Consider the following 22,921-nt stretch of genomic DNA (forward strand, 5'->3'; position numbering starts at 1 on the left):
AGGGGGAATGGCTTCAAGCTAGAAGAGGGTAGATTTAAATTAGACATTAGAAAGAAGTTCTTCACTATGAGGGGGGTGAGGTGCTGGCACAGGGTGCCCAGAGAAGCTGTGGCTGCCCCATCCCTGGCAGTGTTCAAGGCCAGGTTGGACACAGGGGCTTGGAGCAACCTGCTCTAGTGGAAGGTGTCCCTGCCCGTGGCAGGGGGTTAGAAGTAGGTGAGCTTTAAGGTCCCTTCTAGCCCAAAGCAGTCTATGATTCTATGAACTGCTGGAAAACTTCTGTCGCTGAGGTAGAAAGAGCATTCAACAGTAGCACCTGCAAATAGCTCTAGCCCACTCAGTAAAATCAGGTTACTAAAAAAAGCCAAACAAACCACGATATGAAGTTCCTTGAAAGTTAAGCAATTCTGAGCGAACCCACACTGCAGTACATGATGCCTACCCCCCTTTTCACCAAAATATGGGAAGAATAATATTTTTTCTTTATAACATCAGTAGAAACAAGCACAAAAAAAAACCCCACCCAAAAACCCAACCCAAAAAAACCCACTCCAGAAGAGTTAAACTTAATGTTTTAATCCCAGGAATCAATAGTCTCATTTGCCAGTAACATTACAGAAAATTATTACTTTGCCCAAACAAGCATCCATTCAATTTTTTCTACTGGAAAACTAGAAACTGGAAAACTAGAAACCTGATTTCCTACCAGGGAGATTTGAGCTGTGGAGGTACAGCAAGGAAGAGGATGGCTCTTTCACCAAATACATCCACAAAGCCTCATGCAAACACAGACACACAGCCCCCTACACAGAAGATGGAGAGGTAGGACTTGGTGCCGTGCCCATCATTTCCTATCTAAAGGCATCAGAAAACAAGCATAACTATGTGAACCACTGGAAACAAGTCATGCCTTACCTTAGTTTCAAAATCAATTTTTCATCAGTATTGAACAGAGGAATGAACACTGCAGCGTTCAGGTTCTCATTATTTAAAAGTGCTTCAGAGCAGTTAAAAAATAATAAATAAAAATCCTAAGAGAACTCAAGTGGGGAAGACTCTGCCCATCACTTTTTTTTCTGCCTTCCAGCAATGAAGTGCTGCTGTGTGAACATAACACTTGAAGCACCAGTTCCAGCTGTATTTTAACTAAAAATACTTGCAATTCATAATAAATGTCACCAGGCTGCAGTGAAGCTACTTGCTAATTTCTTATCTAACATATCTTTCCCTCCAGCTTCTCAGAGACTGCTATTGCTGCTGAGGTCCCCATCTCCATAGTTCTCAAAACTAAATGTAATGCTCATGCTGACAAGTGTCAATTCTGGGCTAAATAAAACTACCAGTAAGAGAGAGGGAAGTGTTTCAGGGAGGAGCGCTGAGGGGAAGAAAAGCAGATTATTGTCGTAGATAATAGAGATATAAACCACATGGAACAACTCACCTATGTTCACTCCGAGCAGAATTACAGGACAAGGGGAGATTCAATTAGAATGAAAAGCAATCAATCCAGACCCACAATTTCAAGATACAGAATAATTACCAGCTAAGTGAAGTAAGTAGAAATTTCCTGTACACTTATCATGTATCTTTACATTATCATTACGTGTATCTTCAGTGGAGTCAAGATGCATTTTCTTTTCTTCTGAATTTTCTATATTATACATGGGAGCACTGCTTTCGTGTACTGAAGCAGAAAACACAACTTGGAGGTTGTGTGGTGATAAAAGTGGGGGTAAAACTGTAAATACCAACGTTTTAAAGCTAACACATTTACTGTGAGCTGATCCAGAAATTTTTCATACCACAGGTTTTTTTTATATGCAATGCATTTAAGTAAAATCATAGACCATTTCAGAAGTGTATCTGCACTGAGAGAAAATGTACCAGAGTATGTCAAATTCCTTGTCCACATCTGTTGCAACGAGCGCTTCCCAGTAAGTCATCTCTTAAGTGTAACACATTATGTACATGCAAAATTAAACTGATGACAATGAAATTGCACATTTATAATAATATTTTTCATCATTCCCTGTTCCTTTTTGCAATTTAACTCTTTACATTTCTTTCTTTCCATTTTAGAATTTTTGACTGCAAGACCTTCACATTGAGATTGTTTCTAAGAAAACAGTATATTTTGCTTCCCAGAGCCGGAAATATGGGCACAACTCAACTGTAATTTCCAAGCCATCTTACTTCATAGTTCTACCCGAAACTAAGTTGAAGTAGTGAGCAGATTCCTCTTACCTGTTTGTGAGCATGATCATAAGAGTTAATGTGATTGTCAAACTCCTGGTGTTTATAGTACTGCTTGTCACAGAGTTCACAGTAGAAGTTCGCTTTAAGATCTTCCAGAGCTTTTGCTATCGTGTTTTTCTTTTCAGCATAATCCTGGAGGGGGGTGGGGAAAAAGGAATTTTAGTTTTGCCTTTGATGCTGCGAATGGATTTTGTGCTCTGCAGTTAATCATATTTGTCAACATTTACAAACCTCCATAACTAAAAGCCTTCACATATTTGCTGTGTTACACCGCACATATTTACTGTATCTGCTGTGAGGTTGAAGATTTGCACACTCCAATTTGCTATACAGTTGCCAGCTCCCCATAGGGGCTCTGTCAGAGGCTAGAAGCATTTTCCCGTGTTCTGTCTACATAAAAATATTTATCATGCTGAGGCTATTTTTGAGGCAATTTCAATCCAAGACCTGCTAGGTAATACATCCAAGCAGAATAAGCATGAAGACACAAACTGCAATAAATTAGTTATTAAGCTTTTACAAGAAAGTGTGTTTACTAGAAAGAAAACAGAATTCAAGGAACCCTCCTGGGACCTTATTGAACCCCTCTACACATGAAAACCTGAGGAACACTTTCAAAGCTGAGATGTGGTAAGTATCTTCATCACTTTGTTATTTGTCATCAGGTATTAGAAGAACACACATCTCTGTTTACCATACATTAGCAAAAGCATCATAAACAACCTTGCTTATCATTTAAGCTAATTATATAAAATTTATCAATTACCTAAATACACTGATGATAACATGGCCTGTTCTGAAAGAGTGTGGAAATGGTCTGTCATCTCAAATTAGTTTAATACCAGTTAAACAATGAACATGTATAACTTTACTGCAATGACTCCTGCTTTTGACGAGTCTGTCTAGGGCAGAATCACACCCTGAAATCCCAAATGCACGAAATATTGTTTAAGAAGATAACACCCCTTTGACTTGTTTCACAAATTTCATTGCTGCAAGCACTTTGGAACTGACCCCAAATTCTCCTTGTTTCTGTCTTCTTCCTTGTTCAGTTAGATTAAGATAAAATATGATCTTGTAATCAGAACACCCAAACCCAAGATAATTTTGGGAAAAAAAAAGTCCCTATTTGGTAGCAGTTTTCAGAGCTTAGGACTAGTACACTTCCAATATATTCTAGGGAGTTGAACATGGAAAATTCAAGTTTACCAGATTAGAATGTGTGCAGAACAATGATGTTTGTTAAAAGAGGTATAATAGTCATACACTTAGAATTATATCCACAAAGCATTTATTTAAAATAGCACAGAGAGACCCTAAGGAGATATATTCCCTTTAAACACTTTAAAAGTGATTTTCATAGTCTACAAAGGAATGCCACTTGGTTTTGCTTTTTAAAACACAAAAAAAATTTCTGGATTTGGGGGGATTACTAGAACTCTGAAATATTATATATGACCTCTGTGAAGGACAGAAGCAAATGTGATGGATTCTAAGACAAGAACAGTGAATATTATTTTTTCTTTATATAAAAGATTTTGCACCATGTTGCTGGTTAACCCCCAAGCAAAACTTTGCAATACTTACTAACATAGCATAATGCCTTGAATAAAGTTTCTTAACTTCTCTGGTGTTCCTCTTGACATAAAGCACCATTTTGGAAGCAATATACTTATTATATAGCAGAACCTAACCTGAACGCAAGTATATTTGACATGCCAATGCACTCTAATGGAGCAGTGAAACCTCAAGAACAACTTTACTGCAAAGTAATAAAATCTCATCATTATCTTGGGATTTCTACCACTAAAATCCTTCAGCTATACAGTTTTTAGAAGTAAGGTTCATTTTACATTACATTATTACATCACAGTTTCAGAGGCAAGTCATCACATAATCTAAACTAGACACAAATAAGCAGGATGAAATAATGTAGATTGAGCATGCATGGGTGAGAGGAAAACAAGGACTTTTAAATAACAAGAACCAAAAGTATTTGAGCTTAGGAACACATGAATGGTTGTATTGGATCAGGTGAACCTTTTCAACCTGTGTAAGATTTTATTCTGCAGGACTAAGGGAAGTGACTTAACTCTGCTTTGCAGATGTGTCCTGCTAGTTTTAGTTGCTGCATACTGGAAAAGGTCATTAACACCCATTTTTTATTCCCTTTGACTGGCTCATTCATAATTACATACACCCCCTACCACAGTTGTCTCTTTGGTATTGCTGTCTGAATGATATAGTTCTGGTTTATTCAGGCATTCCTCATATCAAGGCATCATCTCTGCTTGTCCTTTTCACAGCCTCCAGAAGAAGACATGATAACACGATATGCCATGGTGCCATGTAATAATATATTAATATTCTCTCTTTTCTACCTTTTTCCTTTTTGTACTAAGTCAACATAGGAATTGTTTAAAATCACAATAAAGCACTAAACCAACATTTTTATAGAACTCCTTTATCACATGTATCTTTTGCTGCTGCATAATATTTTACTGGCAGGAGATGTTTTTTTCCAAATACTAAACTTCACCTGACTTCAGAAACTTCATACTTCTTTAGTGGCACAATGGCCACTAACAAACCTTATGGCTAAGGTTCCAACTTTGGGATCTAAGCAAGGACAATAGCATTTACTAGTAATTGTGGCACTGTAGTATTGATCTCTGACAGGAATGTGTTCGCAGCAAAAATTTCTAAAGAAATAGTAGAAGTGGGGTTTTTTTACAAAATTTTGCATTGTGTTGCGCTCCAACCAATCATGAAACACAAACCAAGACAGTTTCTTCATGTTAGCCTCTACCACCACCAGATGAGCTGGAACAATTCTAATTTTCATGTGGTGGGAAAAGATATTGAATCACCTCTCCAAACATCTTTGTTACTCCTTTCTAAGACTTCAGCTTATGGTATTGCACATATACACATAAAATAAACCCTTAATAAAACCCTTAATGGAGGGTATTCAGGAGATTCCCTGCAGCCGTGGGATCATCTGGGCTGAGCTGGGATTGAGGATAAGGTCCTGTTGCTGGTTGGCATTGGAAGAGGAGGAAAATCTGATTTCAAGGATGAACAGGGAATGGAAATGGGAGAACAAAGGCTGCTGGTTTCCTGCCTGCTAGGTTATTTCTATCAATTTTGAAAGGAGTACCACCTTGGAAAAGGAGGCTCTATCAATTTTGATGAAGGATAACTGTCCAAAAACTGACAGTAAAAAATTACAGTCCCTGGAGCTTGATAGTACTGGGCAACGGACTGCAGACAGAAATGACCTAGAAACTTACTGGAGATGAATATTCCTGGACTAAAGTAGCAGCCAAAAAATTCACTTCAACTGGTTAAGTATGATCAAGCTTAGTCTCAATTTCATCAAGATTTGCAAACCATCCTGGAAGTTTTAAAAGAACTTTGAATTATGATTCAGCTTGGTAATGAAACTCAGAACTGAGTGTCACTTAGTTTCATTATTTTTTCCTGAAAGGCTTATTATCTGAAAGCCTAGAGCTAATCCTTATAACTTATATGAAAGATCTCTAATAAGTGATCACATCTATCAGTTGGCTTTATTTCTCCAAATCCATCTTCCCCATCCTCTAAAGCTTTAAGCCTGGGAAAATGCGACTGCAAACATCTGATAAACTGGAATAAGAGTGGGCTTCACCTGCAGAGGGGCTACCTATCACTAACTAAACTGGACTTTCTCCTCCCAGTATATGAGAGAAAAAGAAAGAAGGAAACAGAAACATTAAACCCTTTACATAGATGACTTCAGAGAGTTGTCTGGATGCCTCTATCTGGTGGATATTTTCATGGAGTGCACTTTATGCTCATACTTCTACTGTCTGCAGAAAGGTCAACTAGAAAAGAAGAAGGAGGAATATGAAATTATAATACATTATCTACTCCACGGTGATTGCCAGTGTGAATATTCTTACTTGACAATAAATGTGAGCAGTAAGCTATTCTGCACTTACTGTAGACTTAAAAGGGTCAGGCCTGCAGTCACTGCAAAGTAAAATGTGTTACAGAAATAAATCCCTTCTTCAGGATAATTTATCCTGGAGAGGATTAGACTGTTCCGGTCTGATCCTCTGGATTAGATCCCATTAGACCTGACGGATGTTCCAGTGTAACCCTGTTTCGCAAAAACTATTTAAAGCACTTTTTTCTGTCCCAAGAACTAAAAAAGCCCCCAAAACCCCAAACAATAAACCCCACCAAAACCCCACCTAACCACCCTCAAAAATGTATTTTAAACATTGTCAAAACCTCCTGATTTGCACAACTGGCTGTACTCACAGAAAAGAATTTCCCTAAAAATATGCTGTTACCAAAAAAAAAAAAAATATATATATATATAAACCCCAAAACAAACAAACCAGGGAAGAATCAGCCATCGCTTAAGAGCACACTTCTCTAGAGCCAATTAACTGTGATACCTGTGGACATAATTAACAATAGATTCCTTAATTTCTGGTGTATTTACAGGTATTATAAAGACAGTCCAAAGAAGCAGATTTCACTGAATAAAATGTACAATTTACTAACATCTCTGCTGTTATCCATCTTGGTATTACCTGGTATATATAACTTTTTAATTATCTTCATATATCACTTTTTTTCTCATGTAAGCAGTCTACGCATCATCCACTGATGCACTTGAAGGAATAAATAAAAAATAGAACACATTAATAATACTAATGCAGTCTAGTACCAAATCTAATTATTTATCAGGTTCTTGTTCTTATCAAGGCAGTGAGACCAAAGCAAAAGGCAATTAGATACACTGATCAAATTACTCATTGATTTTAACAAATTCATTTCCAGGGAGTGTATAGCGAGTTTCAGTCTCATATCAAGGAGACTGGCAGTGAAAATAAATACCAAGAATACTGTCATAATTTTTTGATTACTTTACTTGAAACTTCCGCATTAGCTGTGAGATGTGGTAGCAACCTAAAACGTACAAGGCCACAAACATCAGATGCTACACCCTTCATTTCTTCATCCCTTCTGACATTCTCCTTCCAATCAAAGGAGCTTCCTCCCCAGCAATGTTTCACTGCACTGGATGAGGACCAAGGAAGCAGTGGTACCCTGAAGACCCCTACATTAATTGAACATCAGAGGCTGAAAAACACCCACCCTACCTTTATTTTCTCTTCAAGATTACCCACAGACAACCAATTCCAACCAGAACCACTTATTACATACAAGAGAGCTCATCAGTATTCTGCTATGTGCGTACTTGAAAATGCTATCGAAGACATGCAAATTATTATAAAACTGGTTTCTCAGCTTCCTAATAAACAGACAGTATTTCACATTTAGATAAACACCATAGCATTAGGATAAATAACATAGTGAAATTAGAAGGAAATAGTAAAATTTATTCCAGTTAGTGCTGTCTGCTTCCTAATGCCATCCTCATTTTTTTTCAACACCAAACTTGTTAACCATACATGTACTGATGCGAACAGCTGAATTCTGCACCCCCTCTGCACTAAATGGAGTGAGACAGGTGCGACGAGGGACAAAGCTGGGCTCAGAGAGAGCAAAGCAATGCAGAACTGTGTCCTGCAATGTTAAGACTGAATTAACTTGAAAGGAAGTTTATGATGAGATAGCAATTTTTATCAGATTTGTCTGTCTCATTAAGTCACTTAAAGCACTTATGCTGTATAATTACTTTTAACTTGATTGGGTTTTTCTGCATAAAACTAACTATTGTGCATAGGTCTGTAGGACTCTCTATTTATCCTAGTGCTTTAAAACCTACTTCAAGGCAGTGCATGCCTTGAAGAGTCCTGGCAACAAATTTTGGATTGGGTACTAGTATTAAGAAGGAGCAATTCTCATCACTGCTTGTGAGAAAGCACAGGTCTGGTCTTAACAGAGGAAAATTTACCTACCCCATCTCTACCACTAATCTTTTGATGTACAAGCTGAAGGTGGTTTTGCTGTAGCAAAGAAACAAGATTTGACCCTAGATAATATCTTCCTCACTGAATGTTCATCAGTGTTTGATGATAATCAAGGGAAAAAAGAGCCTGGTATTAACCTTCTTTACTCTTCTACGTTAACTTGTCCAATCAAACACTTTAATTAGAGCAGAGTTTTGATTCTAAAACATCCTGGGGTTGATTTTTGGTGTTTAATTTCCTTATAACAGACATGTAGAAATCCAAAGACTTTCATAGCTACTTAATGTAATTTCATTGACACGTAAGTGTCTAACATAATTAGACTCTTCGGGAAAATCAAGGTTTTCCTCCCAGCGACACACTAAACTAAATGAAGTGCCTTTTAACCCTGCAGAACTTGCAGCCCTAGAGATGAAAATCCCTCTTGAGCATGAAAACTGAAGGCTGGAACAGATGTCAGTGTTCATCCCTGGCAGCCCTCCACCCAAGGGGTATGACTACATCTTTCATGCAACCTTTCAGGACTCCAGGAAAGGAAAGGACAGGAGGAGGGCAAGTTGTTTATTTACTTCACCTCAGGTTAACTGATTGCCAAGTGACCAGTTGCTATTAATTTGTATTAAAAAGTTGCCATAGAGCTCTTTAAGCTTTAACTCATTGGTTAATTTTGGGTCTAGTAAAAATCAGCAGTAAACTTGGCTGAGCATCAGGGAAACAGAAAACCAGTCCCCATCTTGACAAATATATTTCATTTTGAACATGGGATTGATCTATGGGACAACTTACTTACTTACACAGAAAAATGTGCATACCTCTATTTTCAGCATGAGAGTTCTTGGTGACCTGGTTGCTCTAGCTTTGACTGCTGTGCTTGACTGTACTAAATGTATAATGTTTATTTAATATTTATTAATTACCTAAATACACTGATGATAACACGGCATGTTCTGGAAAAGCATGGAAATGGTCTGTCATTTCAAATTAGGTTATTAGTTTAATTAGTCTAGCTTTGGCTGCTGTGCTTGACTGTACTAATTTTTTTTCTGCAAGATTTTTACATGATCATCTATAATGATTTTTTTTCCTAAGTTTTCAAAACACTTTTTCTCCTATTTTTGTATTTGTGCTTATATTTTTGCAAACACTTTTCTTTTTTAAGGAAAGTCAAAGGGAATGTAATAATCTTTGATTTGAAATAAAGATGTTTCTTTCTCACTTTGTTCCTCTCAAGACCACAACTTCTCCATGACCAGTTAAAATTGCAATCTGTTTCAAACAAATCTGAAAATTTGTTATTTAAATAACAACCAACATCTCAAAAATGTGAGCAATGTATTTTCCCTTTTAAGGAAGTTTCAAGCTGCATTTTAAATGCAATAGGTCCATTGTGCTTTCACGGTTGTGTTCGTTAGGAGCAGAGTGCTACTGAACTGTGTGGTGCCTGCTGCAGGAAGTGCTCCTGGAATCCCCACTGCTGGGTCAGTGATTTTTCTTTACAGACCCTTTTACTGATTCCATTTTACTATGGATTTCCAGACCATTAAACTTTTTAATGCAAATTTACTATCTTTTTATAGCTTCGGGGACCCATCATGACTAGCCTTACATTATGTGCTTTGAAGTTATGTGCCACGAGCAGTTAAATACCCAGCCATTGAAGAAAACACATTAGAACTAGGCCAAGTCTGAAATGCTCTTAGGCAGGTTTGTGTGCCTGCCCAATAAGTCCTGGACGCAGACAGGAAACAATACCAGCTGCAAACCAGAAGGATAGTCTATTCTGATAGGTAGCTGATGGTCTGTATCAGCTTATCCCGCTGGAAAGAAGTATCTCCTACACAGACATTTGGTTACTAAATGGAATATATCCTGTAGGGCTGGACCAATGCACTTTTAGTTAAAAAAAACCACCACCACCACAACAAACCCCAAACCCACTGGGAATTACTCTCCTGAGCTCCTTCAGTTGTCTAATTGTGAATATGTACGAGCTTAAAATTCGTATTATGATGCAATATAATGCAGTAAATATTTATTTTCCTAAAATTAATCCTCAGTGTTATCACAGTCAGAAAAAGACCACCTGAACACACACACAAAGTCTTTTAAAAAAAAGCATAATTTCTTTTGGAATCTTCAAATAATGCAAATAAACCTTTTTACTTGGAAGGCCAGAGAAAAGGTTTGTCCTAATAAGAAATGGAATTAAGTTTAAATTTGCCATAGAGAAACTTCTTGAAAAGGATCCTTCTAAAAATTTCTTCTTCCTCACAAGCAGTAATCAAGTGTGATGAAGATGATCAGCCTAAGTGTGACAGTCACACTACCTAGAGAAACAGAAACGAGACTATACGAACAGTGCTTGCAAACACACACAGAGGTTTTGAAGATCCTGTTTTTCCCTTTCAGAGATTGGTTTGTATGCTGCCAAAGTGAGCTGAGCCCTGCAGGAGTCCTGTTTTACTTTGGCAGATATATGTGACCTTATTGCAGTCTTAAACCCAGATACAGCATCTTTGAGGTGAGATGGGCCTGGTCTTTGTTCTCTTTGAAAAGATACTAAAAAATGTTGCAAACTTCTGAATGACCCCAGGATAAAAAAAAAACAAAACAACAAAAAAACCCCCCAAAAAACCCCAAAAACAAAAACCAAAAAACAAAACCAAAAAACCAAACCAAACAAAACAAAATAAACCAAAAAAAAAAAAAACCCCAAAAAAAGAAAAACAAAAGGAAAAAATAGAAGAAAATATAGAAGAAAATAAAGGCAGGAGATTGGAGTAAGTGCAGCTGCTGCTGATGTAGCAGTCTATATCCTAAATAAAGTAACCAATGACCCATGGCAAGTATCTTTTTTTGCAATGACTTAATGATTTTTTTCTTATTTTTTGATTTGTGTGAGAAACAAATGGCAGATGGAGCATTTATCATTGCTATGACCCTCAGATATACAAAAAGCTATTTGAATAGATGCAACTCATAAGAATAGCTACTTTCTGTGAATGATAATACTTAAGTTTTTCAGACTTTAGTCCATAAAGCCACATAGTTGATAGTCAATAATTTCAATAAAAGGGAAAGACAGCGGAAGCTTAATAAAACCACTTAAGGCTCCTAAGTGCATAAAAGCCTAGCTGTAACTTCACCTCCTGCCCAAAGAGGAGAAGGAAAGATTTCTGTTGATTTGATACTTTTCACCTTTGTGTTGGAAAATGGGGAGAAAATGAAGGACCATGGTACAGGCATGTGTCAAGATAGACTGTTGGGCAAATGCTTCTGAGACTGAGAGTGTCAAATACAGAAAAGGCTCGAGAGAGCATTTTTATCAATCTCTGCTGTCTGCCTACCCAGGCGTGTTCAGTAACAGCCAGTCCCTGCAATCAGGATAGCCAAACTCAAATGTCTTATGTCCAGTATCTGTACATGAGCTGATGGGAAATACCTAAAAATGACTGGCCATTACCACCAATGATATTTCTAAGGACACTCTTCAAACAGGCTCGAGACCGCGGCTGCGTCATTCTGCTCCAATGCCAGAAGTGCTGTGAGTGACACCTTGCGCTGTGAGATGAACGCACAAAGATGAAGCAATTACCTGGCACTGCCCATGATCATTAACTATGTTCAAATTGATGCAGAGAAAATAAGCTGTGCCCACAAAATAGTTAAAGCTTCCTCAAAAATATCGTACTTAAACTCGCACATTAGTGTAGACAATACATTTAGACTGATCCTTAGCCACACTATTCCACTCTTCTCCATTTTCTGTCCTGTTTTCTGCAAAGCAAATTGTTCTAAAAAAATCTCTGAAGTTGAGCAAAAATGCAGAGAATGACATGTTGTCATGCTGTCAGGTAAAGAAATGGGGTTTTAAATCCATTTTCAATATACACTCACAAAAGCTCAGGACCAGACTAGAAAATGAGAGCTAACTGAAATTCAAGGGACTATTTCTGCCAATCTGTCACACACTGCAGCACTCAGTCCAGCTTTCAGGGAGGGAGATGCTACACCCACAAGCCTGGTGTGAGCAGCACTAATACACTTGTCCTGACTTTTCCTCAGAAACATTGCAAAAAACCTTCAGATCGTGTTCGAAAATGGCATGAAAAGTATTCTATGTATCTCACTGACCATTCCTATTAGAGCAGTATCTATAGGTTCCCACTGCTTCACGGACTCTGAACAGAATATAAAAGACAGTTTGAGTCCCCAGAAGCTGAAGTGGCACCTTAAAGGTACCTCCTCCTCAACAGTAAGGCTTCTACTCTATCCCTAGCTACTCCTGCTTGGTGGCAGTACACTTGCTGCAGGAGCATGCACTTATTTAGACCAGCAAGCTGATTCAGGTTAAAAATACTTCTTCAGAGGAAAAATATATGCTTAATTAAACTCCGAATCAGTTCACATATCCAGTTCAGTGGTGTTCAGCTCCATCACTACCATGCCAGAACAAACAATAGGGTGGTTGCATAAGATGTGGAACAAGGGAGAGAGCTGGTGAAGACCAACCAACTCCATCACAAGGGGAATCAAAGTTAATACCAAAAGCATAAGGTCCAAAAGAAATTAATGCAACAACCAAAACTAAAAACAAAACCTCCTAATGTTGTGTACTCTGTCTGTTAAATGCGCATTTTTAGCTTTCCGAAAAACTACAGAGCCAAAGACCTTTTTTTAGTCTTCACAAAGAAGTTGCTGCTTGGTTGTGAATGGCTCACCAGTTCCAGAAGCAGCATGACCTTGAGGCTCCGGGATCCTCTGATACAACTGTAAGAAAAGCCTGGCAGGAGAAAATAATGGCACAGCGCACTCGACAGAAAAGTATACTGAGATGCCAGGATTAGCAGCAAGCTTAAGGCATTTAGTAAAAGAAACAGATTTCTTGCATGTAAGTGCTGATTTTTTTCGAAGTCTTCACGGTCTTGGATTGTTCAATTCTTTCTTAGCCCTAAGCCACCCCTGCCCAGGCAAAAGTGTTCCCTTTTTGGTTGAAAGAACTCCAAATGCCTTAAGAAACAAACAACAAATAAATGCCCCACGCCATGGAAAGTGTTGGATGCATAACAGGCTTTTCCAGCAGGAATCATGAGTGGAACGCATATACAGAGTTAGCATTTGTGAACCTGTTAATCACTTTTGTTAAAAAGCAACCCTAGCTGCAGTATTGCTGATAGAGGAGTCAGACAATCAGGATCTCAGTTTAGCTGCAACTAATAGTAAACCAATACAATTTAATATTGAAATAATATGGCTACTTACAAAAGAAATTGACATTCTGGATACAGAGCTTAGCAAGGACTACCTAAAAAACCTGACTCTTAAGTAGCAATGAGCATATATATATATGAGCATATATATACATACATATATATACACATATATTCCCAAACCTTAAAGGTCTTTGGATCTTGGACTTTGTTCTTAAAAAAAGCAGAGCTCAGCCATCAACTATAGCAGTGGTCTGATTTTCTCTGGACTTGAGTTTGAAGCATGGAACGTACAAGATGTATGAGTAGTATCCCCATGCTGTGGTCCGTTTTCCTCTTCCATTACATCCTCATCATTGCAATATCCATAAACCCGTGAGATCTTTGCTTTGCTGTTAATAATGTCAATTAGACTGAAATCAGGGCAATCCCAGGCACAGCTACAGGTTGGGCAGAGAAGAGATTCATAGCAGCCCCGCGGAGAAGGGCTTGGGGGTGTTGGCTGAAGAGAAACTGAATATGAGCTGGCTTCAGTGTGTGCTCGCAGCCCAGAAAGCCACCGTACCCTGGGCTGCACCAACAGAAGTGTGACCAGCAGGTCAAAGGAGGTGATCCTACCCCTCTACTCTGCTCTCGTGAGACCTTACTTGGAGTGTTGAGTACAGTTTCTGGTGTCCTCAAGATAAGGACATGGAGCTGTTGGAGCAAGTCCAGAGGAGGCCACGAGGATGATAAGGGGGCTGGAGCACCTCCCGTATGAAGACAGGCTGAGAAAGTTCGGGCTGTTCAGCCTGGAGAAGAGAAGCTGCATGGAGACCTCAGAGTAGCCCTGAAGGGGGCTATAAGGATGCTGGGGAGGGACTCTACATCAGGGACTGTAGTGATAGGACAAGAGGTGATGGCTTCAAACTTAAACAGGGGAAGTTTAGATTAGATATAAGGAAGAAGTTCTTCACAGTGAGGGTGGTGAGGCAGTGGAACAGGTTGCCCAAGGAAGTTCTGAATGCTCCATCCCTGGCAGTGTTGTAGGCCAGGTTGGATGGAGTCTTGGGTGACATGGTTTAGTGTGTGGTGGCACACACATGGGCAGGGGGGTTGGAACTAGATGATCTTAAGGTCCTTTCCAACCCTAACTATTCTATGATTCTATGAAATGGGTTTTCCATTTAATGTACATTAACATGTATACATACAGAGCATAACAGCATAAACCTAGCTTTGGAAACCAGACTTAAGATACGCTACCTAAAGTGCATACCTGTAGTAACCAAAATGGACTTGGGAAACTGCCAGGCTACGTTCAACCTGACAAAATGACCCATAAACTCCAGGTAAAAACAGTGTTAGAAAAAAATGTCAGCACAGTTGAAGGCCTTAGCCAGAAGTCTAAACTCCAGGTGGTTTTAGACCTGACCATACCAGGCAATCAGAACTGTCTTTCTTGCTTTTGGTTTTTCTGCCAAATTCTAGGGGGGCTGGTGAAAAAGAGCAGACAAGTGGTGAGAGCTGGCGGTGGTAATGCTGGTCCCAGCACAGCTCACCCTGCTCCCCCACCAACATTCAGCCCTTCACTGCCTCTCACAGTGAAGTCACAGACAGCCCTTTTGGATCAATATTCCTGTGGGATCTTAAAATACATTAATATAGCACGGGTTTATCACACAGAAAAAACTACATACTAACATCTTGTTTCTTAAAATTGTGTTAATGATTACATGCAGTTTTCCTGGTTTTTTAATTATTATTATTATTATATATTTATTATCTGTATTTTGGGCATCCAGTGAAAAAAAATAACAATTTCTGCAAACTGAATTCTAGCATATGTTAAAATACCTCATGATGATTAAGTTAAGTTAAATTCTTTTAACCACTCCAGACAAGCAATTTATTTCTTCCAAACAGGGTGGAAAGGTACTCAGCAGAGGATGATCATGTTGAAGTTTTGTGTAGACATGCTGCCAGGAGGTGTTAAATGAAGACAAATTACTTTGGTTTCTTCTTCCAATTTCATCCACAACAATGCAGATGTAGCCTTTATATACGCATATTTTAATAGCTTCATTTTAAGCATTGTTTTATCAAAGTTTTTTATGTATATTTTGATCCTTTTGCATGTCATAAAATTCACAGACCAAAGTTTAAAACTGCATGTTTAAGTATACACATATGCATACACATTACGTGTATAACAATAAAGGAGGTGGTAACACAATTTATCATCATTAACCTTGTTTTTATACACAGCTTTTCAATCAGTTTTATCTGTAGGACCACATTCAATCAAGTACTGATGCCATCCCTGCACACAAGACTGTGCTGATAGAAAAGAGCTCAGTCAGCTCTCATAATATGAGTCAGCAATTGTTCTGTGATATCTTTAATTTGTTACAAGCTAAATCCTCTTAAAAGTCCCTGCTGGAATCCAAAAGGTCAGGCAGGAAAGTGACAGAAAAATCAATACTGACAACTTCTGTCAGCCTCCACAATCTATAGCTCTTTCTAAGCTAAATTGCTTCTTTCTAATCTTTCTAATATTTGACTGCTTGAATCTGGCTTCTGTAACATTAAAAAAAAAAAAAAAGGAAGAAAAAAAAGGGAAAAAAAAAGAAGGAATTACCATTGTGGTTTAACCCCAGCTGCAACGAAGCACCCCACAGCTGCTTGCTTATTCCCCTCCTGGTGGGATGGTGAGAAGAATTGGAAAAAGGAAAAACCCACAGGCTGAAATAAGAACAGTTTAATAATTTAAATAAAGTAAAATATATAAATATGTAAATAAATAAATATGTAAATAAATAAATAATGTAAAGGGAGACAAAAGAGGAAGAGAGATAAAACTCAAGAAACCCAAGTGATGCACAATACAGCAGCTCACCACCTGCTGACCCATACGCAGCCCAACCTGAGCAGAAAGCAGTCCTTCCATCCAACTCCCCCAAGTTTATACACTGGGCATGACATACTGTAGTGTGGAATACCCCTTTGGCTAGTTTGGGTCAGGTGTCCTGTCTCTTCTCCCTCCTGTCTTCTTGTGCCCCTCCTCAATGGCAGAGCATGAGACTGAAAAGTCCTAGACCGAGGTAAATGCTTCTGAGCAACAACTGAAACACTGGTGTGTTATCAGCACTGTTCTCAGACTAAAGCCAAAATACAGCACTGCACCAGTTACTAGGAAGAAAATTAACTCTATCCCAGCCTAAACCAGGATAATTACTTTCCTGAAGAGAAATTTGTTGCTTTTAGCACTAAAATCCAGAACAAAGCTATTTCTTGGATGGGGTTTGTGCAGATACTGTTGTGATCAAAGTTCCATTTTCATACAGAAGCTGTCCAAAACCATGACAACTGACTGCACTCCTGTATGAACCAGAATACTTCTGAGGTAGGTTAGCCTAAAATTTGAAAGACAAATTAATACTAATTGGGCCCATTAGATTTTCTTACAGCTCTTTAGAAAGTGCAGTTCCTCTATTCACATGCTTATAAGGGTTAATATCAAAATACAGTGAAATAAAAATGCCAGAAGGCTTTAGATCAAGCTTTATAAAGAGTTTTCTTGCCTACTGTATTTTTAATTATGAAAAATACCAGCACTAATAATCAATACATGCAACATGGAGGAAAACATTAATTTTTCAAGGAAGGGATTTTAATATGAAGCAAAGAAAAGGTCATTCTAATCTAAATCAGATTAAAAGTAAAATAAATTAAACATACCTTTAACTTTGATATAAAAAATTAACAGGTGCTGCAGCTGTTAGGAATCTTCTTTTATAAAAAAAAAAGTCTTAACAACAATAACAGGAGAAAACCAAATTTTATTGAACAGGAAATGACAATTTGTGTCCTTGAAAATAAAGCTGAAAATACGTAGAGAAGAATCAATGCTTAGCGGTATCCTGTTTTTATTTGGAGTCTTTCCTTGAGAATGTGAGATATGTCTGATGATTCTGTTATTTTTTCTGCATCCTAAATGTGTGAGGGTTTTCAAACTTTTTTTTTAAGGACTGTGCTCTTGTCATCTTAAAATTGGGTTTTCTAGCTCATAATCACAAGTGAGCAAGTGATGAATGTGGAAAAGTTGTGGTGGTGGCCTTTGCTTTGGTTTTTTAAAATATTTCTGTTAAATGTTTTCAAACAGGCTACTTAAGTATTGATATTCGTCCTTATTAAAAGAAAAACTCTTCGGCCAACTTGATACAGCATCTATCTGCATGGAAACATAAGTCTTCAGCAACTGAAGCAAGCAGAAATGAAGATCAAGCCTACAATATCAACATCTCATCACATAGAAAAGAGCCCTTCATGCCCAGGACCAATGATGCTCCCCAGTACTAGCTCCAGCCAATCAACCACCTACATACAGCTCCTGGCCTCCAAGTCACCCCCAAACCACCTGTTGAGCAAACGCCTTTCCAACAGGAATGGGAGGTGAGATTCCTAACTGATGCAAAGCACACAAAGCCCTGTAACACAGCATGACACACAGGTAAGTTATGTATTTTCCCTGGCTAACTTCCTTTAGGAGATACAAAGCATTCAAAAACCATCTCATCTGACACTTTGGGAGGTTAGTGCTGATGGTATATATATACACATATATATTTTCTACATATACACTATTTCCATTTTGGAAATATCTTACCATGGATGTGGATCTAAAATTATTGCTGTGAATGACAGCTCCCGGACTACTGGTAGGAAGAAGAAAAGTTTTCACTCCTTTCTCTTTCTTGAGCCCAAGCGTTCAACTTCTCCTTTAAATAGCAATTCAGCTGCTTTTAATTTTGACCTTGCATGCTTAATTTTAAAGGCAATGAGAACATAACAATTTAATAGAAATTCATTGACCTTTTAAAAAGCTTTCCTACACCATTTTTCTCATAAATTGGTAAAATATTTACGAGCATGAAGCTTTTACTTTTTCCATTAACAAATACTTTTTCCCCTGCCTACTTGATTTGACACATAATATTTTTTACAGTGTAACTACACACCACACAAATAATTATGAAATAAAGTATTTTTAAACTGCATTGAAAAGTAATAGAGTCACAATGAGAGGTAGCAGGTAAAATAGTTAAAACAATATGTGAAAATGCACATTCTGTTAATGTATATTTGAATGGCTGTTTGCATGGTCTTGGAGCTCCCTGGCTTTAACAGTGCTTGCTTCAGTCTTTATTCTGGGCAGCCAAATTGACTCCCAACAGATGCCACAGATCCCACACCCAAATAACCAACCCCAAGCAGCCCATCCACTATACCTGAGGGCCTAACCATTAATGAAGTAATATCTAATCACTTGTAAAAAATTAGGCCACCACTTATGACAAGACACCATAACTAGTCATGCTAACAGGAATCTAGTCACTCAAATAAGCCATGCTGAGAGAAATTCCCAGCAGAAAGACAGGACCTGGCTCATCTCCAAAGGTCCATAGCTAGTGCCTATGGCAAGCAAATATGGACCTTAATTTTTTTTTTTCCTATCCTCTTTTTTTCTCCATATCATCTGAAACCACGAAACAGAAGTTTAAGTATCCATTCCAAACACATTCTCCAATTTGAGGCAGCAGGACCAGTATTGTTCTTGAAGAAATACTTAAATAACATTTGCTGTCCAACAAAACAGCATTTCCTTCTTCAGTTCCAAAACTTTCTTACATTGAAAAGTTTCTGTCTGGCTTTTTTTATGCTGCTGTTTTGCTTTTGTTCCCTATCTTCATGTCCTGGGTTCAGCAGTAGCAGTCATTTTTCTCCTTCTTAGTAGCTGGTGCAGTGCTGTGTTTTCGACTTTAGTCTGAGAACAGTGCTGATAGCACACCGATGTTTTCAGTTGTTGCTAAGTAATGTTTACTCTGATCAAGGACTTTCAGTCTCATGCTCTGCAGGGAGGAGGGGAAGCTGGGAGGAAGCAGAGACAGGACACCTGACCCAAACTGGCCAAAGGGGTATTCCATACCACAGCACGTCCTGCCTGGTATATAAACTTGGGGGAGTTACCCGCAAGGCCCACATCGCTGCCCACTTGATCTTGCCCACTGATGATACTGATGTCACCTTTCTCTGTGTGTAAAGTCAATACATTCAGCAGTAGATTAAGAGCTACTCCCTTCTCGCTAGAAAAAGTACAACAGGACTTTCCCTTCTTGTCCTTCTGTGCAATAGTTATGTGCATATAAATATATATGTTAATTTACACAAGGCCTGCAGGAAAGTTGTGAGGGTGGGTATCAGTCGGCAGGTGGTGAGCAACTGTATTTCCTCCCCTTGTTATTTCCCTTATCATTATTATTATTGGTGGTAGCAGTAGTGGTAACTAACTAACCTTAGTTACTGGACTGCTCTTATCTCAAACCATGGGAGTTACATTCTTTTGATTCTCCTCCCCACCCCTCTGGGAGTGGGGAGGAAGAAGAGGGAGGAGTGAGTGAGCAGCTGCATGGTTCTGAGTTACCGGCTGGGCTTAAACCACGACATGCCAGAACATTAAAATGAGGTTTCAAAAAAAGCTCTGATTATATTACCCAGTATGGTGACAGTGATGAAATTTCAGGCTTTCAAGTCTTGTTTTTTTTCTCCAAATGCAATACACGTATATACGATTGTACATGTATGTATCTGTATCTCTGGGTTTTAATTTCCGTGGTTCTCACTTTTTCCACACTCAAACAGGTTGACTTTTGGTGAAGAATTTTTAAATAGAGGATCACTGCACAGGTGTGGCATTTATTAATGCCAGAAAAGACCTCACAACTTTCCTGCAGGCCTTGTGTAAATTAACATATATATTTATATGCACATAACCATTGCACAGGAGGATGAGAAGACAAAGTCCTGTTGTACTTACTTTTTCTAGCGAGAAGGGAGTAGCTCTTAATCTACTGCTGAATGTATTGACTTTACACACAGAGAAAGGTGACATCAGTATCATCAGTGGGCAAGATCAATGGAAGGGCAAAGAATTCAAACAATCCCACCTAAATACAAGAGGACCATATTAAAGCCACTGTAAAATCAGATAACGCTTATTTGATCGATCAGCATGAAGGAGAAAACGTGATGTGTTGGGCCAACACTTAACTTCATTAACCAATTTAAAGCCATGCTTTTCAGATTTGACTATCAACATAACTGTTTGGAAACACACATTATCACAAAAAGAGGTGTATAGGATCTCTCCAGCGCCATGTAATTAAAAGCAAACACTGATCACTTGAAGCCAGAACCTCCGTCAAATACAATTTTATTGAACAATAAACTCAATTTCAAATTTGCTTATTATTTTAAAATTAAAGCATGCTGTATTATGCACACAGAGCTACATAGTCTGAACACAAGTGGAAAGCATTCATTACAAAAGCAGTCATGCTTCAGTGACAGCAATTATCATCTTGCATTTGTTAAATGCCACACAAAATGAGACTTGCTTCAGATGGTTTTATTTCAGCCTACCTGACCTGAATCAAACTAATGATGTACTGCAAAAACTACACTTACACAATAGCCAACATCATCAGCTGATTGCCATGTGGTATTTTTATATGCTTTACTATGAAAACATCAGATACAGACATACAAATAACATCTTCGATTTTATCTTTATTTAAAAAAGAAATCATCCATGCCTGCATTCATCAAGGAAAAGCACTTTTATAGATGTCATTTCAACTGATGCAGCTTAGCATCATTTTAAGGACTCAGTTTCAGATCGGGCTTACTCCAGGTCTATGATATTGAATTACATATATTAACAACAGTTGATTATAAGTGGTATCTTTGGGATGAGAAGATTTCCTTATTTAAAGTGTATAAATACCAACAATAATAGTTCCCAGAAAAAGGGTTTGAACTTGCACATATATAAGGACACTTAACATCTATCAAACTTCCTGATAGCTTGAAGGCTGAAGTAATGGTTCTGAACAGATCCTTTCCGTGTTGTTTAGCTATTTACATTATAGACTGCAAAATGCCTTTTCCAAAAACAGGGGAAGACGCCATGCTCAAAACATCCGTCACTTTTTCTGTCTGGGTTTTAGAAAAGCTCCAAGCATGCTACAGCTCTCTTCAGAGACAACACGAGAAAACAACAGATGAATGAAAGGCTGATGAGATGCCAAAACTCACTTGCAAAACAGCAGGTACCTTCCAACTAATTAAACCCCCCAAACTAGCTCTCTTTTCTGAAAAACGCAAACCAGCGGAATGGAGGAGGTCTCCTGACAATCCTTCTTCCCCCACTTTACATGTTTCTACAGCCCACTGAAGCTGATCCTTCCTTCCCATTTATGTCCAGGTAATAGGAGAGAGCTAAGGGCTATTCTCTCCGTGCTACCTTTTTCAATACTTTGGCAGAGCACAGGTTTTGTCCATTTTGAAAAGCAAAAAAAAAAAGCTTCTCAAGAGAAGAGAACAGACTGAATTAGGGGAATAAAAGTGCTGATGAACTACAGATCCTGACACTTTCTCTAGCGTATGACAAATTTGCTCAAGAATGACAAAATCCATAGTAAACAAAACCAAACCCTCTAACCTCTGTATAAGCAGGATGTGTTTGATTATGAAGCTTTTATAATGTTACCATCTTCTTCTCAGGTCTATCTGTTGAAATTGTATTTAGGAGTTTATGTAACATTTATGTTGGGAAGCAAGTTCTTTCTAAACAGCATCGACTAACAAAGAATCAGACGTCTCAGGTAATGTTTGTTCTTTGAAGGTAAATACAGACATAATTCTCATTTTCAAGTTCAATTTGTGGCTCATTTCTTAGGAAATATTTGGAGAAAACATGCCATTTCAAAAAGACTCCCCCAGCCCTAGCATTTTGGCCAGTAGTTCTCCACTGCAAATGATGCTGGCAAAAATAGTGAGCAGGTTAAGACTCTTAGGTGAATTTAGCTTTCTGAAGGCAGCCTTAAGACCGAATACATAGTCCCTTTTGCTGCTTAAGATGTGATATTACATAATTGGAAAAATAGCTGCCATTTTGGGAGCTTTAAGATTCCGTACAAACAGAGCATCAGGCTACATCCTGTCAAAAGCAACAACTGATTTTGTTTCAGCAGATTTCTGTGTAAGCTCCCAGAGGATCATGGAACCCTCTCAACAGTCTATTTTAAAAGATGTGGCTGTGTTAAAATGCTGGTATTTTTCTGAAATATTTCTGAAAGGGCATTTTGTGTTTCCATAAAAGTACTGAATGCTTCTATTACTACATCACCAATATTTCTTTCATAAAAATTGTTAAATTATTCTAAAAGAGCAAATTCAGTCAATAAATGACAGAGCTTTGCTATCCATGCCTCCACAGCTCTCCCTGGCGTGGGGAGCTCAGATGAATAATCCTAAATTCAGATGAATAATCGTCTGGCTAAAAACTTAACTTTTCTCCATTTTTTTTCTTCTGTTCCCCTGACACCATGTGCCTCTAACACCTTAGCTACAAGGCAACTAAGAGATTTGGTATCAGACCACAATACAGCTAGAAATTGGTGCAGCACACGATTTAGATCG

At 38.2% G+C, this 22,921-nt stretch overlaps 1 protein-coding gene and 1 long non-coding RNA gene across 4 annotated transcripts in view; one reads left to right on the top strand and one right to left on the bottom strand.

Annotated features, from left to right (window-relative positions):
- The window catches only part of ZNF804A (zinc finger protein 804A), a 212,805-nt gene that overhangs the window by 34,564 nt on the left and 155,320 nt on the right, over window positions 1-22,921 (bottom strand). For all 3 annotated transcript variants that reach the window (XR_003991690.1, XR_003991689.1, XM_030488455.1), the window contains exon 3: window positions 2,245-2,388. Coding sequence is in view for 1 of the 3 variants with exons in the window: in XM_030488455.1 (XP_030344315.1) it covers window positions 2,245-2,388 (144 nt within the window). In the remaining 2 variants the exon portion in view is untranslated. The remainder of the gene's footprint in view (window positions 1-2,244; window positions 2,389-22,921) is intronic.
- On the top strand, window positions 1,413-8,972 carry LOC115608921. Its single transcript, XR_003991691.1, has 3 exons — window positions 1,413-1,552; window positions 2,080-2,886; window positions 8,584-8,972. It is a non-coding gene; the product is annotated as an uncharacterized LOC115608921 (long non-coding RNA).

This window comes from Strigops habroptila, chromosome 5 (genome assembly GCF_004027225.2).
Source record: "Strigops habroptila isolate Jane chromosome 5, bStrHab1.2.pri, whole genome shotgun sequence".
Taxonomy (NCBI): Eukaryota; Metazoa; Chordata; class Aves; order Psittaciformes; family Psittacidae; genus Strigops; species Strigops habroptila.